We start from the raw sequence: 26,117 nt of genomic DNA on the forward strand, positions 1-26,117 counted from the left end.
TTCCACAAGATAACCCTTGAACCCACTCAAATCACATATAATATTATTCACATAGATAATAACGTACGTGTTTCACAATGTCGCTATTTTTATACCGGCCGCATAAATTAAGTTTATCTTAACATCGTACTGTGGTGACAAAAACTGTTGGACAATTTTCAATTTTTTTTTATTACCACTACAAGTTATGCCTTGACTGCTATCTCACCCGGTGGTAAGTGATGATGCAGTCTAAGATGGAAGCCGGCTAACCCGTTAGGGAGTATGTTAGTCATACCCCTTATAGGTTTCTACGCGACATCGCACCGGAACACTTAATCGCATAAAGATTGTCAAATGCTGAAATTATAGAGTAAAATATATGAGTTTCTTGCCGGATTTTTCTCGGTAGAATTGGCCTTCCGAACCGGTGGTAGAGTCACTACCAACAGACAGACTTGACGTTCCAAAAGTGCTTAAGTGCAACTAAGCCTTCTTGAAATAAGTTAATTTTAATTTAACTTGCCGCTACAGCAGTTAGTACAGTTAGTACAGTGGCAGTTAGTTAGTTAGTAGTAGTAGATACAAAAACGGGTCACTTGCTCCCACACTATAAAGGCTAGGCTGGCAAGGCAAGGCGCTAGGTTTATTAATAATATATAGTGTATAAATTATTCAACAGACAGCCGTGAAGTCAATAGCGTCATCGCGATTCGTTTTGACGTGTTCGAAAAATTTAAAAATAAAATTCTTCACAACCTTCCACCACCGGTTCACCAGTTCTTGTAATCATACTTTCGAAAATTTAATTTCCTATGCACCCTAGCTTAGTCTACATTCACCGTTGTTTTGCATTCGAATTAAAAATCACCACATTTTACACTTTACTCGCTTTCTAGGGAAGCTGAGAGAAATCTATAATTTATCAGTATTTAACATTTTAGTCATGCCTATTTCCTTCTGTTTCGTTTGATAATTATAATATTTCAATACTACATAAATATAGATAAGGCATTCATCGTAGAGGAATATATTAATTGTCAGTATCTATATTCTATATATAATAATATTATTGTAAGTTTATTATATTTAATATATATATATATGAATATAATATTTATGTATCTATGCAAATATATGTGAATATTTACATGCACCACCTACCTTTCTTCTTGAGCTGTGTTTTACGGTCATTAGTTGCCTGGAAGAGATCGCTATGTAGCGATAAGGCCGCCAAATTGTATACTTTGAATTACATTTTTGTTTACAATATTGCTGCATGTTTATGTGGTGTACAATAAAAGTGTATTCATTCATAATTTTATTTACGGCTTATTTTATTACTTCAAGTCTCCAAAAACCGTTTTTTGTGAAGCAATGAAAATTACTTATTGTTTCTTTAATAGATTATTTACTTGGGATTTATTTTTAATATTAAGATTGTTTTACGAATATTATCAAAAGTATGTTCATACCAGTAAATATAAATAATGTCAAAACAACGCCCTCTCCAATACAAGGCATAGATAGATCACAATTTTTGTGGTGTGAAACACAAGTGGATTCTTGTGTGATACTGATTTTCGTAATTTTGAACACAGAGCCGTAAATTTAAGATGCAAACTGTACTGTTGGTGATATAACGGTAGTTTATATCGGCTGCTTGGAAGCAGGCCACTACGCTCTTATCTCACACAAACAGAAATAGAAAAATTCTAAAAATTGTTAAACTATAAAATGATGTAGGAAAAGAGCAATCTGCAGAGTCTCTTGGCTCTTCTCAGTGGCATCTACCTTCCATACCGGTGATAGAGCCACTACAAACAAACTGACTTGACATTACAAAAGTGCTTATAAACTAGGCCTAATTGAAAAAAATGATTTTTGAACTTTTTGAATTTTCTATAACTGCCAGCTCACCCAGTGGGCGTCGGAAAGAACTATGCGTGTATCTCTACGAGATAAAATCAGAGGTGAGAAGTTCATTGATAATATTGAGTCTCGTATAAATTATTCAACAGGCGCCTTGTGACGCCAACGAGTGTTAACTCAATTCGTTTCGACATGCATCCAGGAAAAATGAATTTATTCAGTTTCCGAATGCAAATGAAGGTAATACAGGAAACGTCATAAAAAATATACAGCGTTATATTGAAAATAATGTTTAAAAAAATCAACCAGCTTCAAATTCTAAATATCTTTATTGATGTAGGCCTATCACAGGAACTTATGAAGCGTTCATACATATATGTTTACATAATTGTCAGGTTATGGTGATAACTTCGTTCGCCAACTTAAACCTAAAGCTACGAGGGTTCCAAACGCGCCATGGTCAAGAAGAGCCCACAACAAACTTAGCCGGTTTTTTTTTTTCTGTTATCACCAACAGTAAATTAATCTGAAACTATGAAGTTAAAATTAATTTTAAACTAGCAATTCACACCCAAGTTTATCTTTTAAGTAATCCTTAACATTATAATAGGATTTTTCTATTTTATATAAACTTTGAACTTATATAAATTTCAATCACTCAAAATTTTACATTATTATCTAAAAAATTTCATTTGTTTTGAGAGATAAGTGACAGCGGGGTTGGCACCACCAATTTTCTTATTCCTGTTACTGAAGATGCCCAAACAGAAAGTACACAATACACATAAAATAAATATTACACAGTAAGTAAATAGTAAAGTAAGTAAATTTTAGAAATGGCCATGAGTTCCGTGATAGGATCGCCTTAATTGACGTGATTGGCGCAGTAGGCAGCGAGCCTGCTTTCTGAGTCCAACTGGAGGGCCGAGTTCGATTCCCAGCACGCACCTATAACTATTCTAAAATATCCGTTTGAAGCAATTAAACTATTAATTGCTTTAACGGTGAAGGAAAACATCGTGAGGAAACCTACATGTCTGAGATCCAATCCACACTGGACTTCGGCTTAAACCCTACTCACTGTGGAAGATAAGATATGATGAAGCACAAACTTGCGACATTCAACATGAGTTTTTTTTTTTTTAATCAATTTACTACGATATTACACACATCGCCATCAAACCCCAAAGTAAGCGTAGCTTGTGTTATGAGTACTAAGATAGCTGATGAATAATTTTATGAATTAATAATTAAATAATAAATAAATGGCAATGGTGCCAGCATCTTGGGAACTGTGCCTCGCTGCGGTGGTTTCGAGGACGTTTTAGATTTTATTTAGTTTTTAAATAGTTTATTTTAGGTTATATTTATAATTTTATTTCAAACTGTTCTAAATAAATAATTATACATAAATACTTATAATATTCAAATAAACACCCAGACACTGAAAAACATTCATGTTCATCACAAACTTTTTCCAGTTGTGGGAATCGAACCACAGCCTTGGCCTCGGAAAGCAGGGCCGAACTACTACGCCAAACGGCTGTCGAATCAATCGATCAATGTATACCTCTTGTATTTTGATTAAGAGGTGCAAAAGTGTAACACAGCGAGGCAGCAACGTACATTCTGACACAGCGAGGTTTATTGGCATTTCATATTGTATTTTTATAACGCATTCGCTCCGCCCGTACTGCCGAGAATGCAGATAAAAAACTCGTAAAAATATCTTTATACCGATTATACTTTCTTCAAAACTCTTTCGGTGTAGTGAATCAGGATATGTAAAGTTAGATTTTCTCTTTTTATTCTAATACTAGCTGTTGTCCCCCTTCTTCGTCCGCGTATACAAATCCCGTGGGAACAAAACGTGGGATACAAAGTATTCTATGTGAGAGTAACATTCCTTTCAACTAACTCAAATCAAGTTAACTAACTTAATTAGAGTGTAAAGTAAGGACAAACAAACAAATAAATACATAATCACATCATTATGTTAGTAATATAATGGTGAAGCGGTGATAGCGCATTGGGTAGGAGCTCGACTTCACATTCGGGGGGCCGAGTTCGAATCCCAGCACCGCACCTCTAACTTTTCTAAGTTATGTGCGAGAGTCCTACATTATGTTCTCAAAGTGTGGAGTCCACCAATCCGCACTGGGCCAGCGTGGTGGACTACGGCCTTAATCGCTTCTCAATGTGTGTGGGCACCCGTGCTCTGTATTTGGCCGGAAATTGATTGGTTGATCATCACTTATTACTTACGTAAACTATTATGGGGAATTTATTATAACCACACTAGTTTTAAGCGGCATCGTACCGGAACGCTGAGTTACTTGGCGGCACCTTTATGAGCAGGGTGAAACCCTCCAATTGGGAGATGCCCTTAGTCCAGCAGTGGACATTTATAGGATGTTGATGATGATTAAAATAAACTAAAGGTTTATTTTACTGCCCGGTATACATATGGAGTCATGGGATTATTCAATTCAGTTTAATACAGAATGCACAAAAACAGAATTTTATACCCGTATACACATTTATAGTTTCAAAAAATGTATTGCTAAGTAGAAACATGGTCTCAAGACCGATCTGTCACTTAACACACCCAAACCGATTAAAAGTCTTGCACGTCACTCGTAGGTCGGCTTTCTGTCTTACCGAGTCACATTGCTCTTAAGGACGTAAAACATTTTTCTGTAAATAAGCTTAGCTAAGGCGTTATTTCTGCGATAAACGCGACCTATACATCTATCTATTTATAACTATTCTATCACCTGCAAGCTATTAACATCCCACTGCTGGGCATAGGTCTCTTAGGAGGTTTTAGAGCATAAACCCACCACGCTGCTCCAATGCGGGTTGGTGGGCTTTAGCGAATGTCATCACAAGCAGTGGCGTGCTCTGGGTTTCCTCCAGGGTATGCATACAACAGGAAAATTGCATAAATGGCAAAAATCCTCCAACTTTACGAGTTATATATAAATTTTAGGGTAGGCCGTGCTTTTTTGCATGTATGAAGAGCACGCCACTGATCACAAGTAAGTGACGGCGGGGTTGGCACCACCAATTTTCTTATTCCTGTTACTGAAGATGCCCAAACAAAAAGTACACAATACACATAAAATAAATATTACACAGAAAATAAATAGTACTAGTAAAGCTTTTTGTGTCAGAGCTCGTCTGGGCAAGTACTTAGCTTATTCCTGTTGTTAAGCAGCTAAGCTGTGTTCCGGTGAAGGGCTTGGTTGTGGTGTAATAACAGGCACATGAGGTTTAACGTACTCCTCATAAACAAAGGGCGGCATGTTGCAGGACGTGCTCCTTGCATACCCTGCGAAGTGTTGCTATGTTCATAGGTCATGGTTTCCCACATACCCACAGGTGGGCCATCTGCTTGGGCCGTCAATTATTACACAAAAAAAACACGACATCCTTACTAAGTAGTTTTGGCCGGACCCGGGGTTTGAAAGCAAGACTGGTTGAAATTAGATCAATATTTTTGTGTTGGATAGTACGTCTTTTAAGGAAGGCTTTAGGCTACATAAAACCACGCTAATTCCAATAGGATTGAAGCACAAATATTCCAAAAACGGAAAAAAATATTTATATGTTATGAGTTAAAAAATATTTACTGAACGGGTAAAGTTACGCCAAAGCAATGTATCAAGGAATTTTTCCTCTTTAAAAGTTCTAAAAGAAAGATTGCAACGGTATATTATGTCTATCTTTTAAGGACAAGGACAACAAAGTCGCGGGGAACCGCTCGTATAGATACCTACTAGATTATAAAATCACTGCAAATAAGATATCCTATTCAAATTCAATTTGAAGCGGTGATAGCCCAGTGGTTAGGACTTCAACTTCACTTTCGGGGGGCAGGCACCTCGAACTTTTCAAATTTATGTACTTTTTAAGCAATTAAAATTTCATTTGCTTCAAGGAACTTGTGTAGGACTTCAACATCATGAGAAAACCTGTATACCTGAGCGTTCTCCATAATGTTCTCAACGGCGAGTGACGTCTACCAATCCGCACTGGGCCAGCGTGGTGGACTACGGCCTTAATCCCTTCTCATTGTGGGAGGAGACCCGTGCCCTGTTACGGGGGTTGATGATGATGATGATGATTCCAATTCAAAATTCTTTGTTCCTAATTTGGGTGGTTTGTATACAGATGAATAAACGAGAAACACTGATCAGTACAGCAAAATTCTGCCTTACAGCGTGCATTGTGCAAAATAAAATCTTTACATCCATTTAAGATATAAAAAGTTACACACATTAAAACTATAAAAATTCATAAATGAAAATAATCATGAATGTAAGAAGAGGAAAAAAAATACGGTGAAAGTTATACCTTTGTATATGTAACTGAATAATATCGCTGGGAGCATGATATCAAACATTCTTCATAACATGTCTTGTTAGGACCGAATGACTTATTCTAGCGGGCAAATAAAGGAATAATATTCGTCACAATATTCTTTGACATCAAAGGTACATTAAAATAACCCGCGGGTAAATATGGCAGGGCTATGTATAATGTTGTACTCAAAATACCCAAAAAACCTTTAAAACACATTTTTTGTTTAAAAATATTTTTTAAACCGTAGGTACAACTTTGATTTATCGGTTACGCTAATTATTCTGCGGTCTCGATTTAACAATTTAACAATCATTTTTCCAAATTTTCATGGTTAAATAAAATAATTTAATCAAATTGTCGAGTTTGCTCCAAACAATATATAGTAGCGCATAGTAAGGAACTATTTTAAGGAGCAGTTAATTATACATATTTAAATATATATATATAGTATATATATATATATATATATATATATTATATATATTTTTATATATACATAAATATATACAGTGACGTGCATAGAGGGTATGTTTGTAAGTATGAAGAAAATCTCCAATTCAAGTGATAAATACTTAAGGGTCGGCTTTTTATATCTCTTACAAAGCCTGTTCTTAGGTTTTTTATAACTCGTACTGGAGATTTTCTTCATTTTATTTAATCTGTATACCCTGTGCATACCCTCTATGCACGCCACTAGATAGATAGATATAGATATATATTTATATATATATATATATATATATATATATATGACTTCATCTGGATGGGCAACTGGGGTTAAAAAAATTAAAATGATATTTTGATAGTGAATTCATTGCCATCTTGTATAGTTTCTCACATAATTTTCTATCCGCCGATATAATTAACAGGCGTGCGAATGGGAACTAAGTTAGAATGTCGTATCTCATAAACACCACTCAAACTCGCATGTCACGCGTTATGCTTATTGTTGACACAGCTCATTTGGACGGATCACGCTTCACCATAATCCGCGCAGTTCGTTTAAAATGAGATGAACAAATAGTAATGATCGAATCGACGTTTATAAAACAGGTGATCATTGAACAAATTAGCATATAGTGGTTACCAGAAGAGCAATTCGCTAACAATAGATCGTTTGATAAAATTAATGTCAAACTAGCATTTTGTAAGCCGATATATGGTTGTGCAATTAAGAGAAAAACGTTTGTGTGCTTATGTACGTGCGTTAGAATTTAAACTTCTTTGGCGTAATATGATAACAATCTTTTTAAAAATTTTATCTCACGCCTTATTCTACATCTGTAGAGAAAACGACACTAACAAAGGAAAAAAGTATTTAATACATTGAAGGTTTTATTATAACGCATTATCTAGTTAACTCAGTATCGGACCTCCAAGTTTCGCTGAACATTTAAATGTTGTACAATTGAGTGTTTTTTTTTTTGGGTAAAATTATATATGCACCACGGACCACCTAACTATTTTCTGGATTCGCTTTCTTCGCCATTGGTTGCCTGGAAGACCACCATCATTCATCATCACCAAATTGTATACGTTCCTTTGTTATGTATACCTACTTTTGTATTTATTTTTGGGGGTGTGCAATAAACGTATATTCATTCATTCATTCATATCTTCTTAGCATTCAGAACCAAGATTTAAGAATATTAAATGAGTAAGTTAAAACGCTTTCTTATGGAGACAGTTTTTTTTTTTCTGTGGGGTTGATTAAATAAAACAAGAACTATGTTATCGGTACCAAAACGACGTCTATTTCTATTTCGGATGCTCTGTAAATGCCAACATACAATAAATTGTATTTTATTTTAGATTCCGAAATTGATAGAGCCGATCAGCTGATCTAGATTTATTATCAGGCGTTACACGTCAGAGCTTTGTGGATGAGCAAATTCTATAATTCTATAGGCTGTAGGTTAGGATAACTGAAATACTTATCATCGGTATTTGTATTTCGTATGATTTTACATAATATGTCATGTTTGGAAACTAGACATTATTGGTCAAAAAATCTTAACCGTTTGACGAAACTGCTTGCTTCCTACGGAGAAAAAGTAATGTAAAAAGGCCTTAATGACAATAAGAAGTGTGTAGATTCATTATTTTTGACGGCCGACTGGCACAGTGAGCAGTGACCCTGCTTTCTGGGCCCAAGGCCGCGGGTTCGATTCCCACAACTAGAAAAGGCTTGTGTGAAGGAAATGAATATTTTCAGCGTCTCGGTGTTAATATGTATATAATACGTTTTTATTCATATTATTTTTCATAGATATACTCATCAGTCATCTCAGTACCCATAACACAAGCTACGCTTACTTTGGGGCTAGATGGCGATGTGTGTATTGTCGTATTTATATATTGTCGTATTTATTTTATATATAAATATATTTATTTATTTATTTTATTTATTGTCCATCCACTACTGGCCCACTCCAGAGCACATGCTCTGTAATAAGAAGGGTTTAAGCCAAAGTCCACGCTGGCTAAGTGCGGATTGGTAGACTTCACACGCCTTAGAAAACGTTATACAGAACTCTCAGTCATGTAGTTTCCTAACAAAGTATTCCTTCAACGTTAAAGCAATATTATTTTAAGTGAATACATTAAAAACGCAGTTAACTCCAAAAAGTTAGAGGGGCGTGCCGGCGATCGAACTAGGTACCCGCAAGGTAGGGCGAAGCTCTAACCATTAGGCTATCACCGCTTCAATACGGTGTCACCGCGTCAGTGTAGAGATTCATCATATCGAGTCATTACCGGCCCACTACAGGGCAATGGTCTTTTTCCACAATGAGAAGGGGCTACGGCCGTAGTCCACCACGCTGGCCCAGTGCGGATTGGTGGACTCCACAAACCTTTGAGAACATTATGTGGAACTCTCAGGCGTACAGGTTTCCTCGCGATGTTTTCCTTCACCTTCGAAGCAAGTGACATTTTTAATTAGTTAAAACGCAAATAACTTAGAGGTGCGTTGCTGGGATTCGAACTCTGCTCTCCGAAAGTGAAGTCTAGCTCCTACTCACTGCTATCACCGCTTACTGTAGAGTGTCGAGATTACTGATACCAAAATACCTACCTACCTACCTCTGTTTAATATTATAATTATTAATATATTACTTTTAATATAAGCCTATCTCATTATAATAACAAATTATCATCGAAATTGCAATGAAAGTTTATTTTATTACAATAATAATTACCTACCAATAATAAATTGCATTTCCTGAGTTCTCAACGTTAAATCGTAAACTGAATTAGAATTTAGAAAAGAAAAGTAATTTAGAAATTAAAAAGCTGCCGTTTTGCCATTGCTTGGCATTTTTAAAAATACATTTTTTTATAATTCGATGTGAAAATACTAGCTGGAGGTTTGCAGTTCTAAAGCAAGGCCAAACTGTGGCGTCTAAGTTTGCGTTCAGCGTCCCAGTCACAAGAATAGCGTTGTAACAGGAATCTTGTGACATCATAATCAACGTATTACCGGTCCACCATCCACGTATCCTCTCAGAATGAGAATGAGAATGGTTAAGGCCGTAGTTCACCACACTGACGGATAAGTAGATTTCACACGCCTTTGAGAATATTATGGAGAACTCGTACATGCAGGTTTCCTCAATATATTTTCCTTCACTTTTAAAGCAAGTGATATTTACACGTATATGCCTAAATTAAATGTCACTTATAACAACAATAAAAGTTAGAGTTGGCTGGGGATCGAATATAATCCTCCCGAAAGGAGGGCCGAAACCCTAACCACTGAACTACCGCCACTTACTGTTCTAAATTATTAGTCGCATATCGCAAACCTGAACGCCGTTTCGGACGCAGGTTAAACGCGATGTATTGGCTCTCGCTTAAGGAGAACGAGGAATTAAAATGTTTTTGAAGTTATACTTCTTTTGACGCGTTAGGTAAAAATGATAAGAGTAAACTTCTACGATACAATGTCACGAAAAACCGACACCCTGAAGTTAGCAAAAAAGTTACACCATATATACTCGTATATATATATAAATATCAACAGCTATAGTCAATATTTTAGTTTTTCAAAAAAAGTTTTGTCAGTTTACCTACACTTTCAATTGTCAAAGTATGCGGCCTCATTCAAAAATCTCAAATTTGAATGTAAATTAAACTTGGTTGTACGATAATGAGATAACTAGAAAATGCGTTAAAAAAAACTTTCAATGTATTAAATACTAAATATATCGTTAGTGTGGTTTTTTCAACAAACGTTAGAATAAGGCGAAAGATAAAATTTTATCTTGTTACTCCAATGAAATATAACTCTTAACGCGTGTACATAAGTACACACACGGTTTTTTTTTTTAAATAATAACAATTTATGGACCAAGCAGTTGGCTCACCTGTAAAGAAAGCAACATTTCTCAGGGCATGTAGGGAACACGTCCTGTAACACGTTACAGGAGACCTCCTCATAACAGGTTTGACACTGGCGCAGGTGTTTACACCTCTGTAATTACACCGGCAACCACTCCCTGTTTCAGACTTAGACACAGCAATGCTACTTAGCGGCAGAAATAAGCATGGTAGGAGTACTTCCCGGGGGGCTTTTTTTATTCCACTACAAGTTAGCCCTGACTGCACTCTCATCTACTTGTAAGTAAGATGGTAACGGCCTAACCTGTTAGAGGTATTATATTAGGTCTGATAATTTGAACTGTTAAAGAAGTGGAATATGGAAATTACGATTTAAGAATAAATCCTTTTTGTTTGTACGTAGTTGTGAACGGAGTGTTATTTGAAATAATGCAACGGAGCGATACTCTAATAGTTAAGTTAGAGTACTGCATCACACTGTGATGCTATGACTTGATGCAAAGACGTGGTAAACTTATATTATTCCATAACGTAGTAAATTTAATATGATTCTTTAACGTGGTAAACCTAATATGATTCTAATCTTTTTTTCATGTTAGTCATGGTAAACCCATACCTCTAGCCGATTTCTACGCGACATCGTACCGGAACGCAGAATCGCTTAGTGGCACGTCTTTATCGGTAGGGTTGCAACTAGCCTCGACCGAAGCCTCTCACGAAGGCAATGATCCATCAAAAGATTTAAACTATCACGACTACCCAACTTAACCGATCTGTGATCAGGTGCTTGATTACCTGATCACAAATCGTTTTAGTTGGCTTGGCATGGGTTTGGTATGACGAGTTTGTTTATGAGCGCCGCCGCGTCTCAACAAACAGACGTCCGCACGTAGCGCGTGCACGCACGTTATGTTAATGCGCCCGAGTCACGTACAACAAACATTCCTTTAATTTGCCTCACTTACCCGGGGAATTCATTTTACATATTCACGACTTTGGCACATCTCCGCATCATATAAAAACTCGGAGTGTGTGCTGAAAACCGCACGGCTGCGGGGCTAGCACGGGCAGTAGACAAAAATTATATCCCCCGAATATATCCCCTGGCGAGGGATATTGTAAACGTGTCCACATGCTAAAGCACGGGAACATGGAATAGGAGAAGTTTACATCCTTTTATTATTTACACATAAATTATTTGGATATTATTTCCACTTCTGCACCAATGCTCTGATAGAGTTGATCAGAGTTGATAGAGCTGTGGGAAAAAATATTTTTTTATTCTTTCCCCTGGGAGATAATTGTCCCCTGCCCATACTAGCCGTGTAGATATGAAAACTTCATCGGGAATCGCAATCAATTTATATCGTTTCAGTAGTACTAACTGACCCGTGCAACTTCGTTGCACCAAATCGGTTATTACCGAAAAACACAAATAAAATGACATTTTCTAAAAATGAATCCAAGCTAGATTAATCGCTCCCGAAACCCCCTGTATACTAAATTTCATGAAAATCGTTGGAACGAATTCCGAGATTCCAATTATATATATACAAAAACTGATCGTTTAAAGATATAAGATTTGGCTCTTATTAGTAGAATAAATGAAAAACAAGACAATAAAAGTAATTTTTTCTTAAATTCTATATAAATCAAATTATTTATTTTGGTTATCGTATTCTACTAAGACTTCAATGGGTTAAACTTATACTAGTAGGTATGCATGTATATGTGAAGTGACCTACCTTGACGACACCTTTTACCTTGGGAGGGGACGACCTCCTTGGCGCAACGGTGAATATTATCTGGGCTGGTGGGTGGCTTCTGCCGTAGCTAGATACCACCCTACCGACAGAGACGTGCCACTAAGCGATTTAGCGTTCCGGTACGATGTCACGTAGATACCGATTAGAGGTATGGATTTAACATAATTGACATACACTAACAGTTTAGCCCGTTACCATCTAAAGCTCCGTCCACACGGCGCGTTGCGTTGCGTTGCGTCGTCGCAACGCAAATATTTTGACGCATAGCCGGCCACACGGGCGCTGCAGCGTTACTATGACGCAGTCAACGTTCCGTCGGCGCAGCGGCGACGCACAGTTGCGGCAAGTATTTTGAAAAAAATTCGCAGTCAGTCTATAGCAAATCATGGATCGGAAAAGACGTCTAGCATTGCTCCTATTACTACGTCACCGCCGAAATCGACGCAAGATCACAAGACGGTACTGGATCAGTCCTTTCATTTCATTAAGAAATCGTGATGGACAGTTTTTTTTTTTAGAATATCGGGAGTTGCTATTAGACGAAAAGAAGTTTTATAATTTTTTTAGAATGAGTGTATCCAGCTTCGAATGTTTATTGAAGTCCTTAGAACCACACATACGAAAAAACTATACTAATATGAGGAATCCAGTGGAACCAGTAGAAATGCTGGGAATCACTTTAAGGTAACTATATAAATATATTTAAGTAATAAAAATATAACAGTTTTTTTGGTTTGTTTAATTAGTAATCAACTCACAAATAATCAGCAATTGTCATAATTTTAAATTTAGACATTATTTAAGAGAGATATCATCCAGTAATTACAAATTAGAAAAATCGTATTCAGTTTCTTCACTTGCTTGAGATGTTTCTGGAGATGTAATTGAATTATTAAAATCAGAAATGTATGTACTTTGAAAATTTGCTGTTTGATACCCATATGGTGGTTGGTGAGACGTTGATGGGCCACTCACATATGATGATGTTTGTCCATACCGCATTTCATCTATAATTTGTATAACTTTACTTTGGAAACGGAGAGTTTCTCGGTCGGAAAATTCTTGAATAGATGGCAATATAGCTCTGAAAAAGGACATATGGCGATTTTCCGGCTCCTTGAGAAGTTTTAGTCCTTCTCTTTCAAACTCATCCATTTGCATTGCCCTTTTGCGCGCGACTGGAACATAGCGCGGAGTGTTGTCTGTGGTAATGTCATCATTTGTAGACGTAGATTCATTGTTGATTTCTCTAGGCGAGTCTAAGCTAGATTCGGTGGCATTTTGTTCCACTTTTCTCAAAAAAAGGAGTTGATTGTATAAATGATACTTCTTCAGTTTCGTAGCGCCCGAGCCCGATTTTGATGCTTCTTTTAATTTTTTTGAATATCTGAAGTAATTATCTTTTACACTTCTCCATTTTTTTATTAAATCATTACCTGCAAAACCAATAGTAAACATGATTTAATAATTTATACATAGTGAATTTCTCGATAAAATTTAATGACATATTCAGATATCGTTAACAAACACTATGTGACCGACTCTGGAATCGTGAAAATATAACAGCTGTTACATACAAAAAGCAATACCTACTGAATCAAAATGTATGCAACAGCTGCTATTTTTTTCGCGATTCCAGAATTAATTGGTTACATAGAGAAAGTTATTTGCTATCGATGTCTGAATATGTCAGTATTTTTTTTCGGGTATCTATCTATCTCATAAATGCATATTATAATAATTATTTTCTTTTCAGATACCTAGGAAGTGGAAATTCAATAACTGATTTACATTTCAAATTCAAACGGGGAAAATCTACTATTGCATATATAATACAAAGAGTTTGTCGTGCTATATGGACCAATCTTCTTCGAGACAACATCCCTGAACTGACAACTGAAAGTTTCCAAACAATAGCGAGGGGTTTTGATGTAAAGGCAAATTTTCCTCAATGTGTTGGTGCCATCGACGGCAAACATATCCGCGTGTGTAATCCTGCAAATAGTGGCTCACTTTTTTTTAATTATAAAGCCTTTTTTTCGATTGTGTTGCTAGCTATTGTGGATTCAAATTACAAATTCGTATTTGTCGACATCGGTGCATACGGAAAAGAATGCGATTCAACCATATTACAAAATTCTAAACTGTACGAGCTAATGATTAACAACAACTTACCACTACCTCAACCCCAGCCACTCTCTGGTAGCAATATACCAACCCCGTATGTATTTGTGGGTGACGAAGCTTTTGGACTGAGCAAACATATTATGCGTCCATATGGCGGTCAAAATCTCGACTTACAACAAAAGGTTTTCAATTACCGTCTAAGCAGAGCCAGAAGATATGTCGAATGCGCTTTTGGGATTATGGCTAACAAATGGCGCATTTTTCACAGACCGATAGACGTGTCCTATGACTTCGCTACTGACATTATAAAAGCATGTTGTGTATTACACAATTTTGTCGCTGATCGAGACGGTTTTAGACAAAGAGATAAATTTGCTATAAGTGTTGATGAATTTCTCCCAATACAACCCGTACATGAAGAACAGACAGCACCGAATGTCATAAGACAGCAATATGCGACCTATTTTATGACTAGAGGAACTCTGCCTTGGCAGCTAAATAAGGTATAATTGTATTATGAGGGTTTTCAAGATTTTCTTGCACCGCCAATTCCGCGATCAGTAAAAAAATAATATTTTATACCTACTCAGCGTAGTCTAGGTTAGTTTTGAGCTAAGTAATAAAATAGTACTCACGCTAATCTAAATTCCCTAAGTTTTAAAATTTTAGAGTGTCGAGATATTAATTGAGTAGTCCACTTTCAAACCCCGTTAAGTTTATGCAGCAATTAATTGAGAAAACTAATTAAAATGTTTAGACTTAAAATTACGATATTAAGATGCATTTTTTTGTGTATTACATGAACTTAGTAGCACATCGAATTAAATTATGTTAGCAAATAAAATCACTCTTTCATAATAATCATTTAATTTGCATTTTAAAATTAAACATAGCTAGTTTTGCAAAAGATTTTTTAACATAGATAGTTTTGCAGTTGTATGCAATCAACATAGGCAGTTTTGAAATAATCAAATATAAGCTTCTATTTTCCTCTACTCTTAAGAAATTACAATTTTTATCTATTATTACACTCTTAAGTCTATTTCTTCGTGTATTATGGTTTCTTCATTATCAGTCTCTTCTATAACAGTCTCATTTGGTTCTTCTTGAAGAAAATTGTAATATTGTAAATAATCGTAAGAAGCCCAATCTTCACCGAAATGTTTTTTCAAAAGATTTCGCACATCATTTAACTTTACTGGTTTTACTGGAACTCCAACATTCATCATAACGGGCACAATATTTTCGAATGATTTGCCTCTTTTGCAAACGTTGCCATAATTTATTACCTCAGATACATAATTAGGTTCCCCTTTAATGGCAATTCTATTATTTTTATCCTTTCTTAAAAAGAATCTTTTAGAGGCATTAAATTGAAAGTGCCAAGATCCAGGTAACTTAAGTACGTTTTTAACGCTTGATTTCCAATCATAAAAATGGAAGTCGCTGCCTAGTCTGAGAACCGTACCATACTTTTTAAAAATATCAAAATATGTCTGGGGTTCCACAATGACTTCTAAAGGACGTATTTCTCTTTCGATATTTCCAAATACACGGTCGGGGGGCAAAAATGAATGCCCCACTACAGGGAATATCAGCGTAAGTTTCTTGATGTGACGTGGAGCTTTTGTTTTTAGCCAATATGCCAACATTCCCAAAACGATTGAGTTTTTATTTTGCCCCCCACAACCGTCGCAAAATAATTTAATATGACTAACAGTGTCTTCAAAATTGGTATTCATTAGCCGATGAAATACCGCCGAAGCAATCTGATTAGATCCTTTCTTTGCCTCAGTTTCCAACCACGTGTAAATAAATGTGTTTAAACAGTTTTGAGCCCCACGAGATGGCCCTTGACATACTGTTAAGTTATACGTATACAATTGTCGGCTAAAGTAGGCACTCTGGTCTGGTACTTTTGGTAAAACCAAATTCTTTTGACAGTCAAAAGAGAAAATTATTTCGTTGTCGCCTTGTGTTTTGAGGCTAGTGTAAAAGCATTTGGCCTTTAGCTTGTGAATACGAAGCTGAGCTATTTGCAGCTGTTTTTTTGCTGTGTCGCGTTCTCTTTTAATAACTTCTTTTAATTGAATGCATTTAGAACATGCATCTGTAGCGGGAGACTTAAAACTCAAATTAAAGTACTTGTTAAAGATACGTCGGAAAAATTCATATCTCACTGACACATTCTGAGCGTCATCGTTGTAAAGTTTATGCAATTTTTTTATACTTAGATCGCTGCTCAGATATTGCACAGTAGATCTTCCTCTAACATAATGTGATTCCAAAGCTTCAAGTCCCTTTATAAACGATTTTACGGATTCTGTGCGATCAGAATACAGATTGGACTTTCTATTACCTCCTCTTCTTTCTTTCGGCATTGCCATCGTGATTAAATGCTGTTTACAAATTCTTTGAATTCTGTCCCTAGAGATTCCCAGAATTGTGGTCATTGCTTTTTGACACACCTTAATTAATTTGACGCGGCGTCTTCCAGCCAAATTTTCGTGCTTTGGTATAAAATAGCATATAGTCTGGGATTTTCTCTTTCCTTCTTTTTTAGGAGTTTGCGCTGTACAGTATTTTAATAAAAAAGTATCTTGGGTGACTTTAACTGAAGTTGAATAAAAATTCCGATGAAATTTACTGTAGTCTTGAACCGTTAAGTCGTTACACTTGTATCCCTGTTTTGAATTTCCATGTACACATTGTGGTATAACTGGCAGTCCCTTAGGCATATGTCTAAAACAAAACAGATAGGCACATTAATAAATAACAATAGAGCAAAAAAATCCCCAGCAAATAACCAGGTATCTATCCTATTTACAAAAGGTAACCATAAAATAATAATCTTACCGTTTCGACTTCTCAAGTTCTCTCTTCCATGTAGATTTATCAGCTATCTTTTTACGTCCTCTTCTGTTTGGTGCCAAAACAACTTCTTGTTCTTGATACTCCATGATAATTTTAATAGAAAATACCTCGTTTTTAAAAGCCTGCAGTATCTGAAGAAAGCAACGCGTGCATGCACTTCGACAGTATTATGCGTACTGGCACTCAAGATGGCGGCTTTTGCAAAAGTCACCACGCAACTTAGCGTCGTTTGCAAGTTAATACAAACTTAGCGATTTTTGAAAGTGGACTGCCGATCAACATAACGACTTTTGCAAAAGTATTGAGATTTCAATCCCATTTTATTCTTATCATAGCGAGTTTTAACACAGTATATTAAATGCTGACGTTAATATTTTAAATCCTTAACCGATTGGCGCCATTGGATAAAAAATGTTTTTTTTTTAACATAACGTGGTTTGCAAGTGGACTACTCAATTTTGTACTGATCGCGGAATTGGCGGTGCAAGAAAATCTTGAAAGCCCTCTTAAATAAAAAAAACATAAATATCTGTACTGTGAACTCACCAACTTTATTTTTTCGTTCAGCTGTGAAATTCTCGTAATCAGGAAATAAAACTTTTGATATGTCTTCCCAGGCTTTTGTTTTTAAATTTTTATTTTTAAAATCTACGTTTGACTTGTCCCATATAATTTCCCTTTCCTGTATCAATGTAATCAAGTAATCTATGTCAATTTCTTCAATGGTATTCATTTTACCCTGCAAATAAAACTAATTACCCTGCAAATAAAACTAAATACAAAAACGTAAACGTAAAACGAAATGAGCTTCCGTGTATCCTCTCTGTCAACGCACAAGCAACTGAGCGCTGACGCTCCGACGTCGCACGAGTAAACCCCCTCCCGCTTCGTCTCGGGGGCTGCTGTCCGTCATGTGTGCGTTGCGACGACGCAGCGCGCCGTGTGAACACCTTGGTTATTTGTATGTAAAACAACGCAGTGGTAGCGCTGCGTCGACGCAACGCTGACGCAACGCGCCGTGTGGACTGGCTCTTAGACTGCATCATCACTTACACCTACTTAGGTGAGAATGCAATCAAGGGCTAACTTGTAGTGGAATAAAAAAAAAAGAATTACTCTTTATAACCGAGTTCACCCGCAGCCTTTCACCTCAGAGCGTGACGGTTCAGCGTAACTTACTAACTATGGAAAAATATGTTTTCAATTCAATAAAAAAAAAGCTGTAGCCTAAGGAAGGAAGATTTTGTAAAAATTACGAATGTGTCTGAACCATTCTGAAAATTGGATGGATGAGGACTAAAAGTAGCCTGTGTTACACCCCGTACTTTCAAATATCTCGATGCCAAAAATCAAATCAATTTCTTGTGTTTTTAGGACTTTAATAAAAAGCAAAAAGACAGACATACACTCTTTTGCATTTATATTACTAGCTGTTGCCCGCGGTATTCGTCCGCGTTTATTACAGTTTTTTACAAATCGTGTGGGAACCATTTTTTTCCGGGGTATAAAATTGCCTATGTTACTCTCCATCCTATCAACTAACTTTTTTGCCAAAAATCAGTTTTATTGGTTGCTTAGTTAGGGCTTCAAGGAAAGACAAATAAACACACATACACTATTAATAACCGGGATTTAAGGCTTGACGAGGTATAGGAATCAACAACGCCACTTTCTAGATTTCGGACTAGTACTGTAAATTTCTTGACAGAAATACGCTTACCTGACATTGACAGTTATTTTCGGCACTAGATCAACAACAGTTTTATTTGAATAAAAAAGTTACTTTTGGCTTAAAATTAAAAAAATCAAAAATGTTTTATTCATGTAGACTTTATCACAGGCACTTATGAAGCGTTCATATATGTAACACGTTTAAACTAATTTTAGTAATGATGATAACTGCATTCGTTAACTTAAAACTTCAAAGTCAAAAATATCTTTATTCAAGTAGGCCCATAGGTGGCACTTTTGATGCGTACCTGAGAATTACACGGTAGTGAGATGATGGCGATAACCATGTTCGTAAACTTCCAAACGCGGCCTGGTCTAACAAGAAGCCCACAAAAAACTTAGCCGGGTGTTTTTTTTGCTATCACCATCTCGAATTGTCATTTAAAATAATTAGAAGAGCAACCTGGTTAGAGCAATCATTCAAACCCCAGCTTTTTTTTTTTTGATTACGTAGTCCTTTATACTATAATAGGACTTTTCTATAAGCTTACATTTAAAACAAACTTTGAACTTTTTAAGCGACATCTCGAAAATGTCAATGGGTAGTTTATTGTAGAATGGTATGAAATTTATTTTAAACGAATTATAAATTTTATGTAAACTAGTATATTGCACTGTAAGTTTATTCTTACTTCTAATGTTTAAATTATTGCAGCTACATTTTTTTCTTAAATTTAGAAATGTTTATATGAAATAACGCTTCCAGGGTTCCAAACGGCAACCAAAAGACTTTATAACGTTTGACGTAATGAAGGCTACGTTATTTGCAGGGAGTAAATCGTGATTTATTCAGTCCAATGTCCGCTCATATGCGCTGGGTAACGTATAGCTTTTCTGACCTTGAGCTGGGATCCACTATGTTTGCGCAGCTGTGCCCATCCACGCTATGTGTATCTTAGGCTTATAGTACACATGGTGCCCGTAAAATTAGGATTTCACTTAAATAATAATTTAACTTTTTTTTTTATTCTAAAACTAAATCGAGCACGATTAAACGATTACGGCACGACTTTGTCAGTAAAGTGGGAACTAGCAACGGTCGCAGCCTCCAACCAGACCAGACCAGATAAATTTATGGAGTACACAGAAAAAACTTCATCATCATCATCATCACATCGACCCATTACCCACCCACTACAGAGCAAAGATCTCCTCCCACAATGAGAATGGGTTAAGGCCGTAGTCCACCACGCCCAGTGCGGATTGGTGGACTCCACACACCTTTGAGTACATTATGTAGTACCTGCAGTATGTCTCTCCGGCATGCAGGTTTCGTCACGATATTTTCCTTCACCGTTGAAGCAAGTGATATTTTGATTATTTAAAAAGCGTATAACTTAAGAGTCGGAGGTGCGTGCTGGGAATCGACCTCGGCCCCCGAAACAGAAGTCGAGCTCCTACCCAATGCCCTATCACCGCTCGAGTTGAGGAGTACACATAAACAAAACTTAATCGAATAAATAAATAAATAAATATACTACGACAATACACACATCGCCATCTAGCCCCAAAGTAAGCGTAGCTTGTGTTATGGGTACTGAGATAGCTGATGAATATTTTTTTTATGAATATAATACACATAAATACTTATAATATACAAATTATACGAAGAAATTATTTTTTTAAAATACACCCGATTTTTTACAAGAATGCACAACTTAAAAAATTGGTTGCCTGTAAAGTCGGTATACGGGCGAAAGTTTTACGTGACAACGACTTTGAGTGGTAAAATAATTTTAATGTGAATATTCATTCGTATAGTAGGAAGAAGGATGAAATAATAGTAACAATTTAAAACATTTATTTATACAAAGAATTATATTTAAAACATTAATTTATACAAAGAATCTCGCACTGAATTTCATATTAACAAAATTTTATTTTTACCTTTACACATACATACGTATTTATATACAAATATACATACAATAACTTGCAATACATTTGCGTACAATGAAACAGCGTTTACTACAAAGGGACGCGTGCCTTTCACTTTTTATGTCTGTCTCTCTCGCTCTTAGGCGGGCTAACCATGCCCGAGTGGAAGGGACGCGTGCCTCTCACTCGCTCTCATTGTGAGCGCATAACGTGAGCGGAGCGTAACGCAGTTTCTTGAAGTGTCACCCGGCAAACCAATTTATAAGACGTTGTCACGTCAAAATAAGCTTTCAAAACAAACACAAACGCGTACGAAGTCGCGGGCAACAGCTAATGGCTATTTTTTTGTGTCATGTGACTTAAAAGACGTTATTATAATGAAGTATCGACTTTTCACACCCCGCGGACTCTGCCTGTAACATATAGGCAAATTTTACCGTGAAATCACAATTTGTTTAACTAAGCGTCGTAAACAACATAGCGTTATCTTCACGGTTCTACGCACGAGAATAATTATAATTTACGGTTCACTTGATTTATTTATTTCGATTTTATGAACATAACTTCTGTTTAGACTAATCATCGTTATCGATCCAATACCTTAACTTGTGTTGTGGGTACTAGGATAACTGATGATTTTTTTTTAATGAATAATATAAATCGGCCGTCATTGACAATGATGATTGACAATCGAGACTGACGGTATAACCAGCTCTCCTTTTTTGGCACTAAGAATTTATTGCAAAAATTCAAGAGGTACCTTAAATTCAAATTCATTTATTTCAAGTAGGCCTACTTTATAAGCACTTTTGAAACGTCAAGTATGTATGTTTGTGTGACTCTACCACCGGTTCGGAAAGCAGATTCTACCGAGAAGAGCCGGCAAGAAACTCAGTAGTTGCTCTTTTCCAACATCAACATTTACAATCATTTTGCTATCTTGCGGGAGATGAGAGCGAGGCTGGCTGCTTCCATTCTACCTTGTCATTGAGGAATTCATCAAATGTATAGTAACATCGCTGTACTAGATGCGTTTTTACACATTTTTTAAATGTATGCATTGCTAGGTCAAGAATTTCCTTAACTTAACTTTCTAGACCCACAAATTTAAGTAACTCGTAATTTAAAGTCAATCATGCTTCATAATAAAACAACGAGTACACACATAATTAATTAATTAGCGAAATAATGAACTTTTTCTCTACAAATAAACTAGTTATGAGACCGCTACCAAAACTTGTTTTATATCTAAAGTCGCTCTAGGTACTCACCTCTTTTTATAGCCAAATTGACTTTTAGAAACCAAACCAGTTAATAATTATAAAAAATACTATTTTTATATAATCATCGAGTACAGGTATCCCCTCAGAATGAGAAGGGTTAAGGCCGTAGTCCACCACGCTGGCCCAGTGCGGATACGTAGACTTCATACTTAAAACTTACAAAATACTTATCCTTATACCTTCCAAAATTCGATAGATCGGCCTATCGTTCACTGCCTATCGAAAAATATCGAGAAATGGGTCGAATGTAGGTAAATATCTTGCAAATTTTTGACCCACTTCCCGGTTTCCGCTGAAATTTTGCATGCATATGTAAATCGCATGATAATGCATTATTCTTATGACATGTAGCTGATCGTAGCAGCATTATATAGCATATATTCAATTCAATTCAATTGATAACCTAGTGGTGAAACCGTCGACCTTATTTATGAGTGGACCGAGTTCCATTCCCGACACTATCATTACGGAGTTATGTTATTTTATTATATACTAGCTGTTGCCCGCGACATCGTCTGCGTTTGATTTTGTTTTTTGATGTGGCGTTCAATTTAGTTGTAGTTCTCAAAAAAATTAAAGTATTCAGTATCGCTAAGCTTTAAATGAGGGGGCTGCTGTCCGCTGAGGAGTTCTGTTCTCTATCTCCAACCACATTCAGATCTCTATAGTTCAAAAATAATTATTTAAATCGGTTATAATTTGTCGGAGTTATGGTGTAAAATCATCAAACACTTTCATCCCGTCTCCCAAAGGAACCGAGCTTAATGTCGGGATAAAAAGTATCCTATATTACTTCTAACACTTCCAAGTATATGTGTACAAAGTTTCATGAGGATCGGCTAAGTAGTTTTTGCGTGAAGGCGTAACAAACAAACTTACATTGACATTTATAATATTAGTAGGGATAGGGATTATCTATTGATCTGGTGGTAAAACCATCGCCTATTAACGGAGCAACACAAAACGTGCCAGGAACACGTACGCAACGTTGAGGCATAGGTGGTAAGCCTTATGTGCCCGCAATTATTAATTTAAAAATTTTTAAATATATTATGTTAGCCGTTTGCGACAGCCGACTGGAGCAGTGGGCAGCCACCCAAATTTCTGAGTCCAAGTCCGTGGCTTCGATTCCCACAACTGGAAAATGTTTGTGTGATGAACATTAATGCTTTTAGTATTTATGTATATTGTATACATAAAAAATATTCATCAGCTATTTTAGTACTCATATCACAAGCTATGCTTACTTTGGGTCTAGATAGCGATATGGGAATGGCCGTGGTATATTTATTTTTTATTATTTAACAACGTGAGGAAAACTGCATGCAGTTCTCCGTAATGTTCTCAAAAAAGTCTACTAATCTCCACTTAACACGGTGAATTTTTGAAGTGAAAACTTCTTTTTGGGCACCGCACACAGATTTTCCCGTAAGTAGTAAGTTAGGCTGAACCGTCACGCTCTGAGGTGAAAGGCTCGTTTGGGTGAACTCGGAACCGCCGAGTGTAACCGAGCGAGAAAGATACAGTCAGCTACTTACTCCTCGCTATTGTGTCGCCGTGTTTATTATTTTCAATTCGTACCTTATAATTATCTTTGTTAATTTAATAATTATTATTCTTACGTAATAAGCTTAAGCTCACACTCTTTTGTTTTCATTCGAAAAAATTTAATATGACGCGGCAAAAGTATAGCTTCAAAAAGCCGGCCAGCGTACTCTTAATGGCCTAGAGAGGTCAGAGCTCTACTAATGCGGTCCCCACTACAAAACAGCAAGAGAAATATCCTAAAGCCCATAACCATTCATTACCATGAAAATTACTATATTGTTATGGCTTACAGCCAAGCAATAAATATACGTACTGTAAAAGATAAAAAAGCGAAAGTCACGCAGGTCACGAGTACCTTTTTACCTATGACTACCTATGTGCTTGATGGACGTTGGGTTTGGATTACTGGAAACCGCAGTGTTGGTAGACGGCATCAAAAGAGTACTACGTGGGACTTGCACCCACTTAAAACTCTGTGTGCCCTCGATAGTGCTATAAGTGAGAGCACGGGGTTCACTTGCGTATTCACCGCACTCTCGCCAAGGTTTTGATCCCCAATGCATGGCGGGTCCCGTCGTCAATGGCCTGATCGCTGCTAAATCCTCCAGAGAGTCGTGCGCTACACGGCACGCCTCTCTCCGCCTTCTTAGGCCTGCCAGTTAGCTGACAAACTTCCCCTTCAATTCGCCACCCGCTGGCCTACAACTCATGGAAGCTGGAGGTCATTGATTGCCCTCGGGCGCTTGGTTCGTCTCCTGCGTGAGAGGATTGTTGTTCTCCTTTCTCTCTATCGTATAAAAAGAGTCCCGGGGAGTCGCTTGACTGCCTACAAAAGAACTGTCCAGAAGTGGTCGACGGATTTTATGATGATAATGATGCGGATGGAAAGGTGATAGCCTGGTGGTTAGAAGTTCGGCTTCACTTTGGGGTGCTGAGTTCGAACCACGGCACGTGCCTCTAGTATTTTTTGTATTCCACTACAAGTTAGCCCCTGACTGCAATCTGATCTAGTGGTAAGTGAGTAGTCAGTCTAAGATGGTAGCGGGCTAACCTGTTAGGGAGTATCGCAGTCACACCCCTATCGGTCTCTACGCGACATTGCACTGTATCACTAAATCGCTTAGCTGCACGTCTTTGTCGGTACATTTTCTGAATGGTATCCACCAGATCCAATTCCTCATTATTAAGTTGTACAATGGTTTTAACTTGTTTGACATTCGGTAACGTGAATTTAATACACAATGTTTTTTTTGTCGTTCAGATCTAAATTATAAGCCTCAAACCATTGTACAACATTAGCGATACTATTGTTTACATCGTCGAGATTTGTTTCACATCGTTTAATTTTAAACATCAGTAATATATCATCAGCAAACAATACTATCCAGTCATTATCCTTAGCAAGGTAAAGAAGGTCATTCATGTAAATGGAGAACAGATAAGGTCCTGAGAGACCGATCAAAATGACCGTATTTGCTAACAAATCCGCTAACGTAAAATAAAATTGAAAAAGTTTTATGACTTTATCTTCTGAGTAAATACTTTTGTATCATTGGCTATATATGACTCCAGCCAAGATTACAAGAACGTTATGGCTTAGAGCCAAGGTATCGGTTGTATCAAATAAACTGACTATAACAATAAAATGCCTTAAACTACTATGAATTACAGTTGTGGGACTCCCTTGAACTCGGCATGGCAAAAAACAAAAGCATTAGTGACCGTTCTCACTCACCTATTAGTAAAATTTATTTCGTTTATTGCTATTAGCCTCGTATATGGTTATCGCCATCATCCCACTACCGTTTACATTTCTCATGCAATGTACGCAACATAAGTGCCTTACTATTTGTTATTAGTACTTCACCTTTTTTAACCCTTTTTTTTTTATTGAATCGACGTGTCGACATTATTCGAAACCGTTAAGATATAAAATATACAAAGACCTTGGTTACTTAATTGTTATCTCTTTTTTCGCTTTACAGCTTAGGGATGCAGAAAGTGCCAAAATTATACAAGCATATTGGATGTATGCGTATTATTTGTACGTAAGCTTTGTCTTGCCATACTTCTCTAGAAGCTCCATTGTAAAAACCCCATAACACCGCACGTGCCAACGACCTCTGTAAGTATAGAGCTATCGTCGATTGCTTGCAGTCGATCACATTCATAACACTTTTGTAATATACGAGTATATATAGAGCACTGTTGTCCGAGTTTATTTGGGTTTTAAAAATTCCCGTGGCAATCGTTCATTTTTTCGGATGAATATATTTCAATCTGTAGGATGCAAACTACCGCTTTGAAATATACCGCAAAGATTGATTCGGGTCGGATTTCTGAAACTTCG

The 26,117-nt window shown here is 36.6% G+C and overlaps 3 protein-coding genes across 4 annotated transcripts in view; 2 read left to right on the forward strand and 1 right to left on the reverse strand.

The window, feature by feature from the left end:
- LOC120628489 (calcium/calmodulin-dependent protein kinase kinase 2) overlaps positions 1-26,117 on the forward strand; it is a 112,012-nt gene that overhangs the window by 10,266 nt on the left and 75,629 nt on the right. The gene's annotated exons all lie outside the window — the stretch shown is intronic.
- Positions 12,599-17,592, forward strand: LOC120628490 (protein ALP1-like). 2 transcript variants are annotated; one of them, XM_039896892.1, is made up of 3 exons: positions 12,599-12,668; positions 12,894-13,010; positions 14,083-17,592. In XM_039896892.1, exons 1-3 carry the CDS (start codon positions 12,622-12,624, stop codon positions 14,960-14,962), a joined length of 1,044 nt encoding a protein of 347 aa, XP_039752826.1. In that variant the 5' UTR covers positions 12,599-12,621; the 3' UTR covers positions 14,963-17,592. The 2 variants fall into 2 exon arrangements, with proteins under 2 accessions (XP_039752826.1, XP_039752825.1); XM_039896891.1 differs by lacking the exon at positions 12,599-12,668 and having other exon boundaries at positions 12,691-13,010.
- Positions 13,046-18,357, reverse strand: LOC120628491. The gene is made up of 2 exons (XM_039896893.1): positions 17,874-18,357; positions 13,046-13,762 (listed from the first exon to the last, which is right to left on the reverse strand). Exons 1-2 carry the CDS (start codon positions 18,058-18,060, stop codon positions 13,149-13,151), a joined length of 801 nt encoding a protein of 266 aa, XP_039752827.1. The 5' UTR covers positions 18,061-18,357; the 3' UTR covers positions 13,046-13,148.

This window comes from Pararge aegeria, chromosome 12, assembly GCF_905163445.1.
Source record: "Pararge aegeria chromosome 12, ilParAegt1.1, whole genome shotgun sequence".
Classification (NCBI taxonomy): Eukaryota; Metazoa; Arthropoda; class Insecta; order Lepidoptera; family Nymphalidae; genus Pararge; species Pararge aegeria.

Excerpts from the sequence above, each read along its gene's own strand:
- LOC120628490 (XM_039896891.1), top strand. The coding sequence starts at position 12,712 with ATGGATCGGAAAAGACGTCTAGCATTGCTCCTATTACTACGTCACCGC. Across the intron at positions 13,011-14,082 it reads ATGCTGGGAATCACTTTAAG|ATACCTAGGAAGTGGAAATT; the intron begins GTAACTATATAA and ends TTTTCTTTTCAG.
- LOC120628491 (XM_039896893.1), bottom strand. The coding sequence starts at position 18,060 with ATGAATACCATTGAAGAAATTGACATAGATTACTTGATTACATTGATA. Across the intron at positions 13,763-17,873 it reads TGAACGAAAAAATAAAGTTG|GTAATGATTTAATAAAAAAA; the intron begins GTGAGTTCACAG and ends TTGGTTTTGCAG.